The 12396-nt window shown below is 39.2% G+C and overlaps 1 protein-coding gene across 2 annotated transcripts in view; it reads left to right on the top strand.

The window, feature by feature from the left end:
- Positions 1-12396, top strand: part of Tor1aip1 (torsin 1A interacting protein 1) — a 29647-nt gene that overhangs the window by 11786 nt on the left and 5465 nt on the right. For both annotated transcript variants that reach the window (XM_028759619.1, XM_028759610.1), the window contains 4 exons: positions 1807-1863; positions 4611-4652; positions 5280-5348; positions 10256-10312. In XM_028759619.1, coding sequence (XP_028615452.1) covers positions 1807-1863; positions 4611-4652; positions 5280-5348; positions 10256-10312 — 225 coding nt within the window. The remainder of the gene's footprint in view (positions 1-1806; positions 1864-4610; positions 4653-5279; positions 5349-10255; positions 10313-12396) is intronic.

Here is a 12396-nt window from a genome sequence, read left to right as displayed (position 1 = left end):
GTCCACTATAATTACTCTTTCCACTGTGCCATGTAGCAGGTAGCACTTTTAGCTGGCTTGGGCATTTATGGAAAGATAATTTATGCTCAAGAATTACTTCCTGGTTTTGAATTTTGAGAAATTGATCACATTGGTACTCAGCAATCTCAGGAGTATTGCTCAGTTTTCAGGACTTTTAGTAGTATTAGATAACTACCTGGTCTTTAAGTCAGAGTCGTATCCATGGTAGATAGCACAGGGGATTTTGTTGTTTAAGAATGGCAGTGTGGCCGGGCAGTGGTGGCGCACGCCTTTAATCCCAGCACTTGGGAGGCAGAGGCAGGTGGATTTCTGAGTTCGAGGCCAGCCTGGTCTACAGAGTGAGTTCCAGGACAGCCAGGGCTACACAGAGAAACCCTGTCTTGAAAAACAAAAAAAACAAACAAACAAACAAACAAACAAAAAAAAAAAGAGTTTCCAGTTTAAAAAAAAAAAAAAAAAGAGTTGATTGGATAGAGAAACTTAAAGCTTAAGAAGATGCTAGACTAATTTGTAAACTCCATAAATGGGTAACTCTTTTAACCCACAAAAATACCACCTCATGGAAATGTCTGTACTTCTCATGATTTACATCAATATTTTTCATGAGGCAGAGTATAGTGGCACACACTTTTAATCTCAGCACTCACTTGAGAGGCAGAGGCAAGTAGATCTCTGAGAGTTCCATGCCAATCTGGTTTAGATAGCAAGTTCCAGGCCCAAACTTAAATAAGTGGGGTGAGTACGTCCCTCACGTTTGTGTGGGAAGCCCTGATTGGTTCCCAGGACCACAGTGGGGGGAAAATGTAAAGCTCAAAAGTTGGCTTTGTATATCCCCTTCCCTTATTTTCCCTCCATCCTTTTTTTGTTAGGGGAAGGGTATTTTATTTTTATTTTATTTTATTTTATTTTATTTTATTTTATTTTATTTTATTAGAGGGGATATCCTGTATAGCACAGGCTAACCTTACGTTATTGATCCCCCTGCTTCAGACCCACCCTTGTCCACAGTCTGGCATTAAAGACATGCACCATGGCACCCAGTTTCCATCATCAGTTTACTGGTCTTTTTTTTATCTGCTAGCGTATACAGGTTTTTTGTTTTTGTATTTTCACACATATACATCTTCACACATTGTTCTTAGCTGCCCTCATTTCCCTCTTACATCCCTCATCCTTCTTAAAACATGTTTTTATTCTTTCACAATTAAATTGTAGGAAATGTTTAATCCTATTCCCCCATTTATCCTTTCCCATATTCCCTCTGCCTCCTGCTAAACTTTCCCCAACAAGTCCCCTTCCTACTTGGTTTATAGTCTGTGCCCCCACTTCCCTTTAACCAGGGCTGCTTGAACAAGTAGAGGTGAATGGGAGGTTATTATTTGAGGGTATATCCCTCAAGGGTAACTTACCAGTGGCTACACCACTGAGGATATGACTGCCCTTCCTCAGCAACTGTTAACTGCCTATTAGGTCCTCCTGCAAGGTAGTGTCCTGAGCCCCTCCCCAGTCTGTGCTGGAATGTCGGTGGGCTCGGTCTTCTGCTGTCTTGTACACCTCCACTTCCGCTTGATCCTTTCCTCCTTGCAAATAGTTCTTCCTTCTGCTTTCATGTCATGTAAAAGAAGATATGTGTGGTACAATTTGCAGGCTGAGAAGGTTTTAAAAGCAAGTCATGCACTCCAGGTTATTGCCTGTAGTGTATCTGTCTCACTCTTTTCATTACTCATTTTTCTCTCATAAAACGGGCACTGGAAAGTGATGCTTCAAATGCTTTTTGTTTTTTAGATGAAGCTGCCCAAGCAGCTTGTCATCATCCAGAATCACCGTGGGGATTACCACACAGTAAGTAGTGCAAGTTCCTAGGTCTGCCTGTCAGAAGACCAGCCCTGTACTTCCTGTTTGTGTTGTGTCTTTGTTTATACCATTAAGTTGTTGGTTGTTTTTAGTTTGTTCACTGATAGTGAGTCTTATAGCTTTGTAGTTTTTCATCTTTGTTGTTGAGATGACAGACTATAAAATTTTAGAAGTAGTGTTTTAAGATAAAGGTAACAATGATCACTAGTAACATTTGGTTTTGATTTTTTTAGGGGTATTAAGAGTTGAAGCAGGTTTTTAAGCACTTTTTAGGCAAGCATTGTATCACCTTGCTATACCCCAATTCAACAATTTTCTTTTCTTTGGTTTTTTTTTTTTTTTTTTTTTTTTGATTTTTTTGAGACAGGGTTTCTCTGTGTAGTCCTGGCTGTCCTGGAACTCACTCTCAACAGTTTTCTTAATGTTACTGTTTTCTATTGTGGATAATCTGTAACGAATATACGTTCCTTGGGTTAAGCAAAATAATAGTGTTTTCTTCTTTTTCTATTTTTAAATTAAATTTCAAGAATTGAGCCATTTCCTTTTTGAAAATATTTCATTGACTCTAAGTTGCCATGTTTTGTTTTGTATCAATAAGGAGAAAATCTATTTACTTGAGGTATATTACTAGATGCAAACACATTTTCTAAAAAGTACTTTTTTAGTATTTGAAATGAGAGAGTGTGTGTGTGTACATGTCCATTATTTTCACACATACACACACCCATTTTTACTTTTTGTTTTGAGACAGGGTCACACTGAATTGCCCTAGCAAGCTTTAACCCTGCAATCTTCTTGTCTCAGTATCCTAAGTAGTTTGGATTATAGACCTGTGCCTCCAGGTCTGGCTATGTGTCCAGTTTTTTATTGTTATTGTTGTTGTTTTTTGTTTTTTTTTAAGGATGTTGTTTTAAATAAGCCCATTCTTGTTGGAATACTATTGCTGTGATGAAACACAACCATAAGAAACTTAGCGAGGAAAGGACTCATTTGGCTTACATATCCAGAGTCACAGCACATTGAGGGAAGAAGCCAAGGTAGGGACCTGGAGGCAGGAGCTATGGGTTAGGGTTAGAGTATATGTTTATGGAGGGGTGCTGCTTATGCCTTGCTCTTCATGGCTTGTTCCTCCTGCTTTCTTATAGAACCCAAGACCACCAGCCCAGGGATGGCACCACCCACAGTGGGCTGAGCCCTCCCACCAGAAATCACTAATTAGGAAAATGCCTTACAAGCTTGTCTATAGCCAGTTTTTATGGAGGCATTTTCTCAATTGGGGTTTCCTCCTCTCAGTTAACCCCTAGCTTGTATCAGGTTGACTTAAAACTAGCTAGTACAAGCATATATTGGTTGCATTTCTGTCCAAAGTAAATTTTTGTAAATACTGACATGCTTCCTACTCCTCAGTGGATAACTGAGCTTTTCCAGGCATATTTTGACATTTACCTGTTCCTGTTGCATCACTTTATCCTTCGCTTTATCCACAGCTTTGCAGTGCCCACAGGCTTGCGCATATGACAGATACTAGTCTATATTACATAGTTTGCAGTTGTTACTGCCTGTATTTGTTTCCTAATTCCATTACTTTTAGATGTGTAATCTTGTAGAAATAGTCAATTTCTGTTTTTTCCTCTTATTATTTTTAAAGAATGATAGTTGTTACCACGTGAGGTGTAAGAATTAAATAATTGCACTTGACACATAGAATACATTTAACCTGTTTCTTCATTATTTTTCTATAATAAAATACCCATGACCAAGACAACTTTTAGAATGGTGGCTCTCAACCTTCCTAATGCTATGACCCCCAATCATAAAATTATTTTGCTACTTCATCACTATAATTTTGCTACTGTTATGAATCATAATGTAAATATCTGATATACAGGAAGGATATCCTATATGAGATCCCAGGGTGGGGGGGAGGGTATCACGATCCACAGTTGAAAACCAGTGTTCTAGAAGAAGAGTTTATTCAGGTTTACAGTTACACCGTGTTAAAATCCATGATGTCAGAGTGAAGGCATGGCAGCAGGAATAGCTTGGAGCTCATGTCTCAGACTGCAAGCAGGAGGCCGTGAGAGCACACACAAAAGTTCAAAACCTCTGCCCCCAGTGACGCATCTTCTCCAAGAAAGCCATGCCCTCTAAACCTCCCCAACGAGTGGTGCCAACTGGGGACCAAGTATTAACTGTTGCCCTGAGATTTACGACAGATACCTCCTTCAGACCCCCACAGCCAGGTTAGTTGGTCAGTGGGCTTTTCTTTTCTTTCCTTTGCTGAGAACGGAAGCCTCGTATAAACAAGGGGAGAACTCTGCCACATCTTCAGCACAGCCATTTTAGAGCAATGATCCTAGAGCTGGTTGTCGTCGTCCAGTTTTAAGTAGTTCTACTTTAGAAAAAGGGAAACATTGTGGGAAGGTGACTCAGTGGTTAAGTGTGCTTGCAGAGGACAGAGTTCTGTTCCTAGCACCACGGTGGACAACTCAGAACACCTGTGACTCCACCTTCAGAGGGTCTGACACCTTCTGCTTCTGCAGGCACCAGCACTTAGCACATACACATGCACACAAAAATCTTCTTTTAAGGGAAAAAATACATACTTATTATATGTTTGACTGGTCAGAGGGTTAGATTTGATTTCTTTATGTTTTTGATAAGTGAAATGGCTGTTAGGTCGTTTTGTCTTTCTTCCCAGTGTTGTCTAACTTCACTCCTTTTCTCTGTTCTAGGTCAGAACTTCCCAGCTCATGAGAATCAGCCTTCACTGCTGAGTAAGTGCCTGATAATCTCTTCTCTATTCAGTCAGCCCTCTTCCTGCCTTGTTCAACCGATAACAAGTTCTAACATGGCCAAACTTGGTGACACACACCTTTAATTCCAGCAAAGACAGGAGGGTTTTGAGACTAGCCTGATCTACAGAGTGAGGACTAGGACAGCCAGGGCTACACAGAGAAACCTTGTCTCAAGAAACCAAATAAATAAAGTTGTAATTTGATTTTAAATCATTTCACCTCAGCTTTTTAAGTCCATCATACAGTGGTCATGTATGTAATAATTACTCTGATGTGGCACTCTACTCAGGGCTGTTTTAGCCTTAGTGATCTACTTGGAGGGTAATTGCCCAACTTTTCTTTTTAAATGTAATTAGAATCCAATGGAATAGTTTTGAACTCAGTGTTAGATCAGAGTAAAGATGTACTACATAGTTTTGTCTGGTGAGCGATTATTTCTGTCTGAGGGAAGGCTTTTGTCGTCATTAGTCTGATCCCAGAGGCTTTTACCTTTGATGTGTTCCTCCTCGCTTTCTCCCTTTCTGTTTTATTTATTATATATGTTGAACTTTGATATCAACTTAGAAAGTATATAAAATTATATGTTTATTATGTTTTTTGCTTCAGCCTCAGGATGTCAGAGAAACCCTCGGGAGTGGGTTGACCAAGCTATAAGAATGCGGGCTAGAATGGCATGTAAGTAGATCCCCCACTTTCCTGTCGTACTTTGTTGTCTGTCTAACGTTCCATATACTGAGCTCTTCAGGTAAGTACTAATGGTCAGCTCAGGCTGCTAGACAAGGTTGCCAGTGCAGCCAGTGCAGCAAAGAAAGTGGTGTGAGAAAACCAGTGGATGGCGTTCCTAAGCCTCAGAAGCTAGCAGCTGTGCAGGAAAAAGAAGCTGCACTCTTAATAACTTCAGGAGTGTGTGTGGGTGTGTGTGTGTGGGGGGGGATGTGTGGGTGTGAGTGTGTGTCTGTGTGTTTTAGTGGACTCCATATAGATAAGCACTCTACTGCAACCTTCTTTGCCCCTTATTTTCATGTCATAAAGGCTGAAAATTTATAGATAGTATTTTCATGATTATGTTTAGGATAGAGTAAACATCACCGAATGGAAGAAATGTTTGTTGAGCTGATGCCCTCTTCTGGTGTGTTCGAAGACAGTGACAGTGACTCATATACATAAAATTAATAAGTAAATCTTTTTTAAAAATCTGTAAATTCGGCAGGCGGATTTCTGAGTTCGAGGCTAGCCTGGTCTACAGAGTGAGTTCCAGGACAGCCAGGGCTACACAGAGAAACCCTGTCTCGAAAAACCAAAAAAAAAAAAAAAAAATCTGTAAATTGGCCAGGCAGTGGTGGTGCACGCCTTTAATCCCAGCACTTGGGAGGCAGAGGCAGGTGGATTTCTGAGTTCGAGGCCAGCCTGGTCTACAGAGTGAGTTCCAGGACAGCCAAGGCTATACAGAGAAACCCTGTCTTGAAAACAAAAACAAAAAAAGAAAAGAAAAAAATCTGTAAATTGATGTGACAAAATGACCATACTTTGAACTCAGTCTGTCATTATGTCTGTAGAAATAGATCCACTGTAGTGCTGAAGATGTAGCTAAGTGGTAGGGCATTTGGCCAGCATACATAATACACTGGGCTCAGTCACCAAGATGAACAAAACGAGGAAATCGTCAGGTCAATTATTGGTTATGTCTGTATTGGCTGTATAAAACTGTCCATTGTTTTCTGCCTTGCATGGTGTTTTTCTCCTCACCCTCCCACACCACAGCATTTGTTTTTGGGGCTTGAGACACTGTTTATGGACCACATTGCCTAGAACACCATCATTTAGCCTCAGCTGCTCAAGTGTTGGGGTTATAGACAGGTGTGTGCCATCACATGAAATTCTGTCCCCTTTTTTCCTATCCAACCACAGTACCTCTTGTACCTGTTTATTTAGACTATATAAAAATCCCTCACGTTTATCTGTTGCTCATGGAAGGACTGACACATTAGAGATTGTGGTAATCTCTAATGATTACAATTCACTTTTCCTTAGTAGAGGCTGTATTCTACTCTTAAACAAGCTATTTAGCTGCCTAAAACAAAAATGCCCTTTCCTCTCGCCGTACTGTTGGCTGTTACTTTTTAATGTTGTATATACCTGATACTAGACCATTTCCTCTTAGAATTTCATCTTCATTGCCTCTTGTACTTAGGAAACCAAATACTAGAATTATGTCTAACCAAAATAAAAAATGAAATGTTGTTTTCTGTCCTATTAAATTTGAGAGACAGCATCTCTCTGTGTGGTCCTGGCTGTCCTGGAACTCACTATGTAGACCAAGCTGACCTTAACTCAGATCCATCTGCCTCTACCTCCTGAGGTTAAAGGTGTGTGCCACCACCCAATTGAAAATTAAAACCTAAGAGATAGCACTTGAAAGTAAAAAATACAGTAATTACAGTCTGTATGCCATGAAAAATTCAGAGCTTCTTGGGTTATTTCTTAATTCGTAATATTGTATTCAAGGAAATAAATAGAAAAGAAAAAAAAATTGTACCCAATGGTACCAGAGAAGAATTTTAAAACTTTTTTTAGGTTAAATTTTGTTTCAGTTATTTTATTTGTGTATATGTGTGTGTACCTGCTTATCCATGAGCTGGAAGAGGGCTTTGGTTCTCTTGGAACTGGAGTTATAGGCAGTAGGTCTCAGGAACTGAACTCAGGTCCTCTGTAAAAGTACCAAGTATGCTTAACTGCTGAACTGTCACTTCAGCTCGAGACTGAAGTGTGTGTGCTATATTTGTACACATGAGTATAGTACCTTCAGAGGTTAGAAGAGGGTGACAGATCCCTTGGAGCTAGAGTGGTGAGCTACCTGTTGTGAGATTTGAACTCTGGTCCTCTAGAAGATCAGTCCCCGCTATCTTTACCTCAATGATATCTCTCAAAACCCCTTTGATTTTCTCTAAGACACTTCTCATTGCAAAAGGAAAAAAATTATGTTGAACATGTTTGAGATGCAGATGTAGCAGTGCTGCTGCCACTGGTATTTGTGAGAGAGGGTCTTACTGTATAGCCCTGGCTGGCCTGAAATGAAGTCACCATGACTGGCTTAGCATTTTTTTTTTTTAACATCAGATGTGTTGTTAATGTTTTAGAATTTTATGTTTGCATTCCTACTTCATGTTACATTAGTATATTTATATGACTTAAGTACTTGTAACTACCTTATCTAGGTATTGTACTGAACTTTGTTTTGTAGAAAAACAGCATACAAGAAATATGCATGCATTAAGTTGTGCATAGTGGGGCACACCTATAAACGGACTGCCTAAGCAGGAGGTTTGAAGACAGCCTGGGCTACATACTTAGACCAAGGAAAGAAAGATTATTAGTCCATTAACAAAGTTTTGTTTAGTATAGAACAAAGAAAAGGATGAAAATATTTGTAACAGTGAAAGATGCCTATGGTGATTTTGTAACAGCCTTTACATAATTACTCTTCAATTCAAGATAGTTTTTAACTTGTCCCGGGTGTGTTTGTTTAGTTTTGGTTGCTGCTGTTTGAGTTTTTGGCCAGGGTCTCACATAGCCAGCTCTAGCCTTCTCCTTATCTTCGTGCCACTACCTCTCGAGTGCTTTATCCTAGGTGTGACTTTCACTGCTGGGCTGTTCTCTCTCGTATTTGTCTTAGCATTCTAAGTTTCATATCATGCTCTCAGTTACGTATTTCTGCTTGCTGTGGTTGGGGTGTTTTTAAATGTGGATATTATAGAACCTGGAACTTTGATTTCCTGTTGTCATTTCAGGTTAGCACCAGTTCCCTGGGTATAAAATGGTCCCGGGTCAAATTCAATCTGCAGTCCTAACCTTCTGGCTAAGATATAGTCACCATCTGTACTTCTTTCCATTCTTGTGATAAAGTAGTTAAAATGTGTCTAGAGAAATCAAATCTTTGAAACATTTTAATTCCTGGGCTTTAGGCCCCAGCTCCTCTCCTTGCTAATTCAAACTTCCTGCACTTTAAGCTGTCCTACCTTTAGAGACACTTGTGGCTTTAGCTCAGTTACTATGATGCATCTTTTATGTTAAACACATTTTAACTTTTATCACATAATTGCTAATGCTTACTTATAATATGTACAAATCAATAACTGGTAGATTCATGGCCCTGAACTCTTAACTTCTATGGAGTGACTGCTGCTGTAATTTTTGGGCTTTTAAAGCTCTATATAGATTTTCACACTTCCCTTAACTGCTTCTAGTGACTTTAGTAAGAGAGAGACTTCCTCAGCAGTTTATACATAACACACTTAAAAGTATGTTTGTGATCTGTGGATTACATATATAGTGTGTGCAACATATATCTAATACTTACTAGTCATATCCATCATAAAAAGTAGAACATCACAGAACTGCCGTATCCCAGTTAATCTCTGCAACCATGTAATAAGGGCTGTAAGATGGACATCTGGTGTACTGGGGGCTTTTTTAGTGCTTGATTTTTAATAGTACAATGTAACTTATGGCATAATTTAAATGCTTCTAGTAAAGTTTCATGAGCAGAATTGGTAACTGAAAAAAATCAGCTCTTAGAGTTAGCATGGTGTCACTTTGTCCTGCTTGTTTGTTTCAGTTCTGTTTCTGTGTTCTGGTCCGATGACTCAAGGCAATCCCTGTATCTTAGCAGTGCTGACTTTATTCCTGTGGTCTAGTCCAGTGTTTCTCAAGCAGAAGCTGTTCATAAAAACAAGGAAGATCATTTGTCTATTCAGAAGTTGTCTATACCAAAGTCACTGCAGGCACATGGTGGATGGATGTAACAGCAAATGGAGAACGTACCAGTGAAATTGTCTCGACACAAGTTTTTTGTTTTGTTTTGTTTTAATAAGATTTTTAGGGGGCTGGAGAGATGGCTCAGCGGTTAAGAGCACTGACTGCTCTTCCAGAGGTCCTGAGTTCAAATCCCAGCAACCACATGGTGGCTCACAACCATCTGTAATGAGATTGGATGCCCTATTCTGGTGTGTCCGAAGACAGCGACAGTGTACTCATAAATAAAATAAATAAATAAATCTTTAAAAAAAAAAAAAGATTTTTAAAAAAATTAAGAATTTAAATGGTCAGAATTTGTAGAGGAACTATTTCAGTCATTCTAAGATAGAAAATAATGAGGATTTAAGATTGAATTTTGTTTGGACCTATCTTATTCCATGTAATTTAGTAATCCATAACCTACATTTCTCTCCTCCTTACAATATCTTCACAGGTAGCAGTTTGTAAATAGCCATTTTCCAGATGATTTCATGCTTCTGTTACCGAGTTCGTATTTTCTTGGCCCTCTCACCTTTGTTCCAGAGTTACCGTTCCTAATCAATAAGCTGCCAGGCTTTCTCTCAACCCTGAGTGGTTACATGTTCACTCTGTACTCTATTAGTGTTGCTGTGAGTAACTGTGAAGGAGCCTTCAGTGTAGCAGCATTCAGATTATTCTGCCTCACCTACTACCTCTGCTTGACCTCTACGTTTTCTTTTCTGTAATGAAAATATGTGGGCAAATAAAACATAAAATTGATGGTCTTTTGAAATTACTTTTTATTTTAGATAACAACATTCAGAATTCAGACTTTGGAAACCAATCTCCATCAACCTCCAGGCAACGTAAGTTTATCTATTCGTTAAGTGGTCCAAACTTGATGGCTTGTATTTAAAATATTTTTGACAGTAGTATGACTTAATGCTATTTGAAGCATCATATTGCCGGGTGGTGGTGGCACACGCCTTTAATCCCAGCACTTGGGAGGCAGAGGCAGGTGGATTTCTGAGTTTGAGGCCAGCCTGGTCTACAGAGTGAGTTCCAGGACAGCCAGGGCTACACAGAGAAACCCTGTCTCAAAAAAAATCGAAAAAAAAAAAAAAAACAAAAAAAAAAAAAAAGCATCATATAAGCACTTCCATGGAAAAAGTATATACTGTATCTGCAGGGAAATTCTGTGGAGGCAAACCATATGAAACATCTAGTTTCCTCTTGGCTTTATTGTTCATAATACCAAAAATAAACGTTGATAAGTAGGGCCAGAGAGATTATTTGGTGAGTAAAAATCTTACTGTACAAGCCTCAGCACACAAGTTCCGACTCCAGAACCACATAAAGGCGGAGGAGAGAAGCAACTCTACAAACTTATACTCTGACCTTCATACACATGCCTACACCCACACATGGCCTGTGCACACACGGCACTAATAAATTAACTAAAAACTATCTGTTAGTGAATAAGCAGCCATTACCATTAGACTGAAGTAGGCTGGATTAGCAGGCAGGTAGCATATAGTGTGCTCAAAGCAAATGATGCAGGTTTGGAAGTCCACAGAGGAGGTGTATTTGAACTAAACCGAAACACTTACCTTGTATATAGCCTTGAAGAATTTTCTTATTCCCAGAGCTTGTTACCTTGAATAATGAGTACTAAGCAATTATTAGTGATTCTCAAATTTTTGTGTGTCTCTACGTTGATAAAAATACCTACAAAGAGTTTCAGTTAATCTGTGAATGACAGGATTCTTTGTTATGGATGATTTTCCTTATTTACTCATCAGTTGATGGACATTTGAGTTGTCTCCACTGCTTGGCTCTTATGCATCATTGCTTTAGTGAACCTGAGATGCAGATGTCTCCTCCACATACTGAATTTATCCCTTTGGATACATACCCAGCAGTGGAGTTGCAGGATCACATAGTATTTTTAAAAAGTGGGTTAAACCTACTCATATTTACCTAGGCATTAATCTCTAGTTTAATAAACAAGTTGGATTCTCACATCCACTTCTGTTTTTTTTTTTAATTTAATTTAATTTTATTTTATTTTTGTTTGTTTTTTGAGACAGGATTTCTCTGTATAGTCCTGGCTGTCCTGGAACTCACTCTGTAGACCAGGCTAGCCTCGAACTCTCGAACTCAGAAATCCACCTGCCTCTGCCTCCCAAGTGCTGGGATTAAAGGCGTGGCCACCACTGCCTGGCCCGCTTCTGTTTTAAAGTATCTAAAAATATTATTCAGATATGAAGAATTTTAAAAGCCTTTTTATGGAATTGTAGACTTTCTTTGCAACTTCAACATTGAACAACTGACAGTTAATACTAGTGAGGTTGTGGGGGTAAGAAGAATCCTTATTCACTCCTAGTGGGAGGATAAACTAGTGCAGCGATTACGTAGATGAGTATGGCGGTTTCGCAGAAGTTACAGAGCTGCTCTATGACCCAGGTGTATTCCCTGGGTATACAGCCAAGAACTTCGAGTCCTACCACCGAGACACTTGTAGGTCCATCCACGTTCATGGCTGTTGTGTTCATGACAGCCAGAGAGGAGGACCATCCTGAATGTCTGTCAGCAAGTGAATGGGTAATGAAACTGTGTTACATGCACACACACACACACACACACACGTGCGCACACGCACACACACGCACAGGAATTTTATTCAGATGTAAAGAAAGGTGAAATTATGGGATTTTCTAGGAAATGGATGCATTAAGGAAGGTAACTCAAACTCAGACAGAAACTGAATGTTCTTTTGTATGCAGATTCTAGCCTGAAATGTATAAGTGTATATGTGTATAAATTATAATATACTTAAATATATATACATATAAATAAATGTAATTGTAGGTAGAACTTAAAATACCAGAAGGAAGACTGAGGGGGGAAACCTAAATGCTCAGGATGGATGAAGGAGGTGAAAGTGAGT

The sequence above is a fragment of the Grammomys surdaster genome, unplaced genomic scaffold (genome assembly GCF_004785775.1).
Source record: "Grammomys surdaster isolate TR1022 unplaced genomic scaffold, NIH_TR_1.0 130, whole genome shotgun sequence".
NCBI lineage: Eukaryota > Metazoa > Chordata > Mammalia > Rodentia > Muridae > Grammomys > Grammomys surdaster.
The sequence above is the reverse complement of the archived record's forward strand: the minus strand, read 5'-3'. Positions and strand labels throughout refer to the sequence as shown.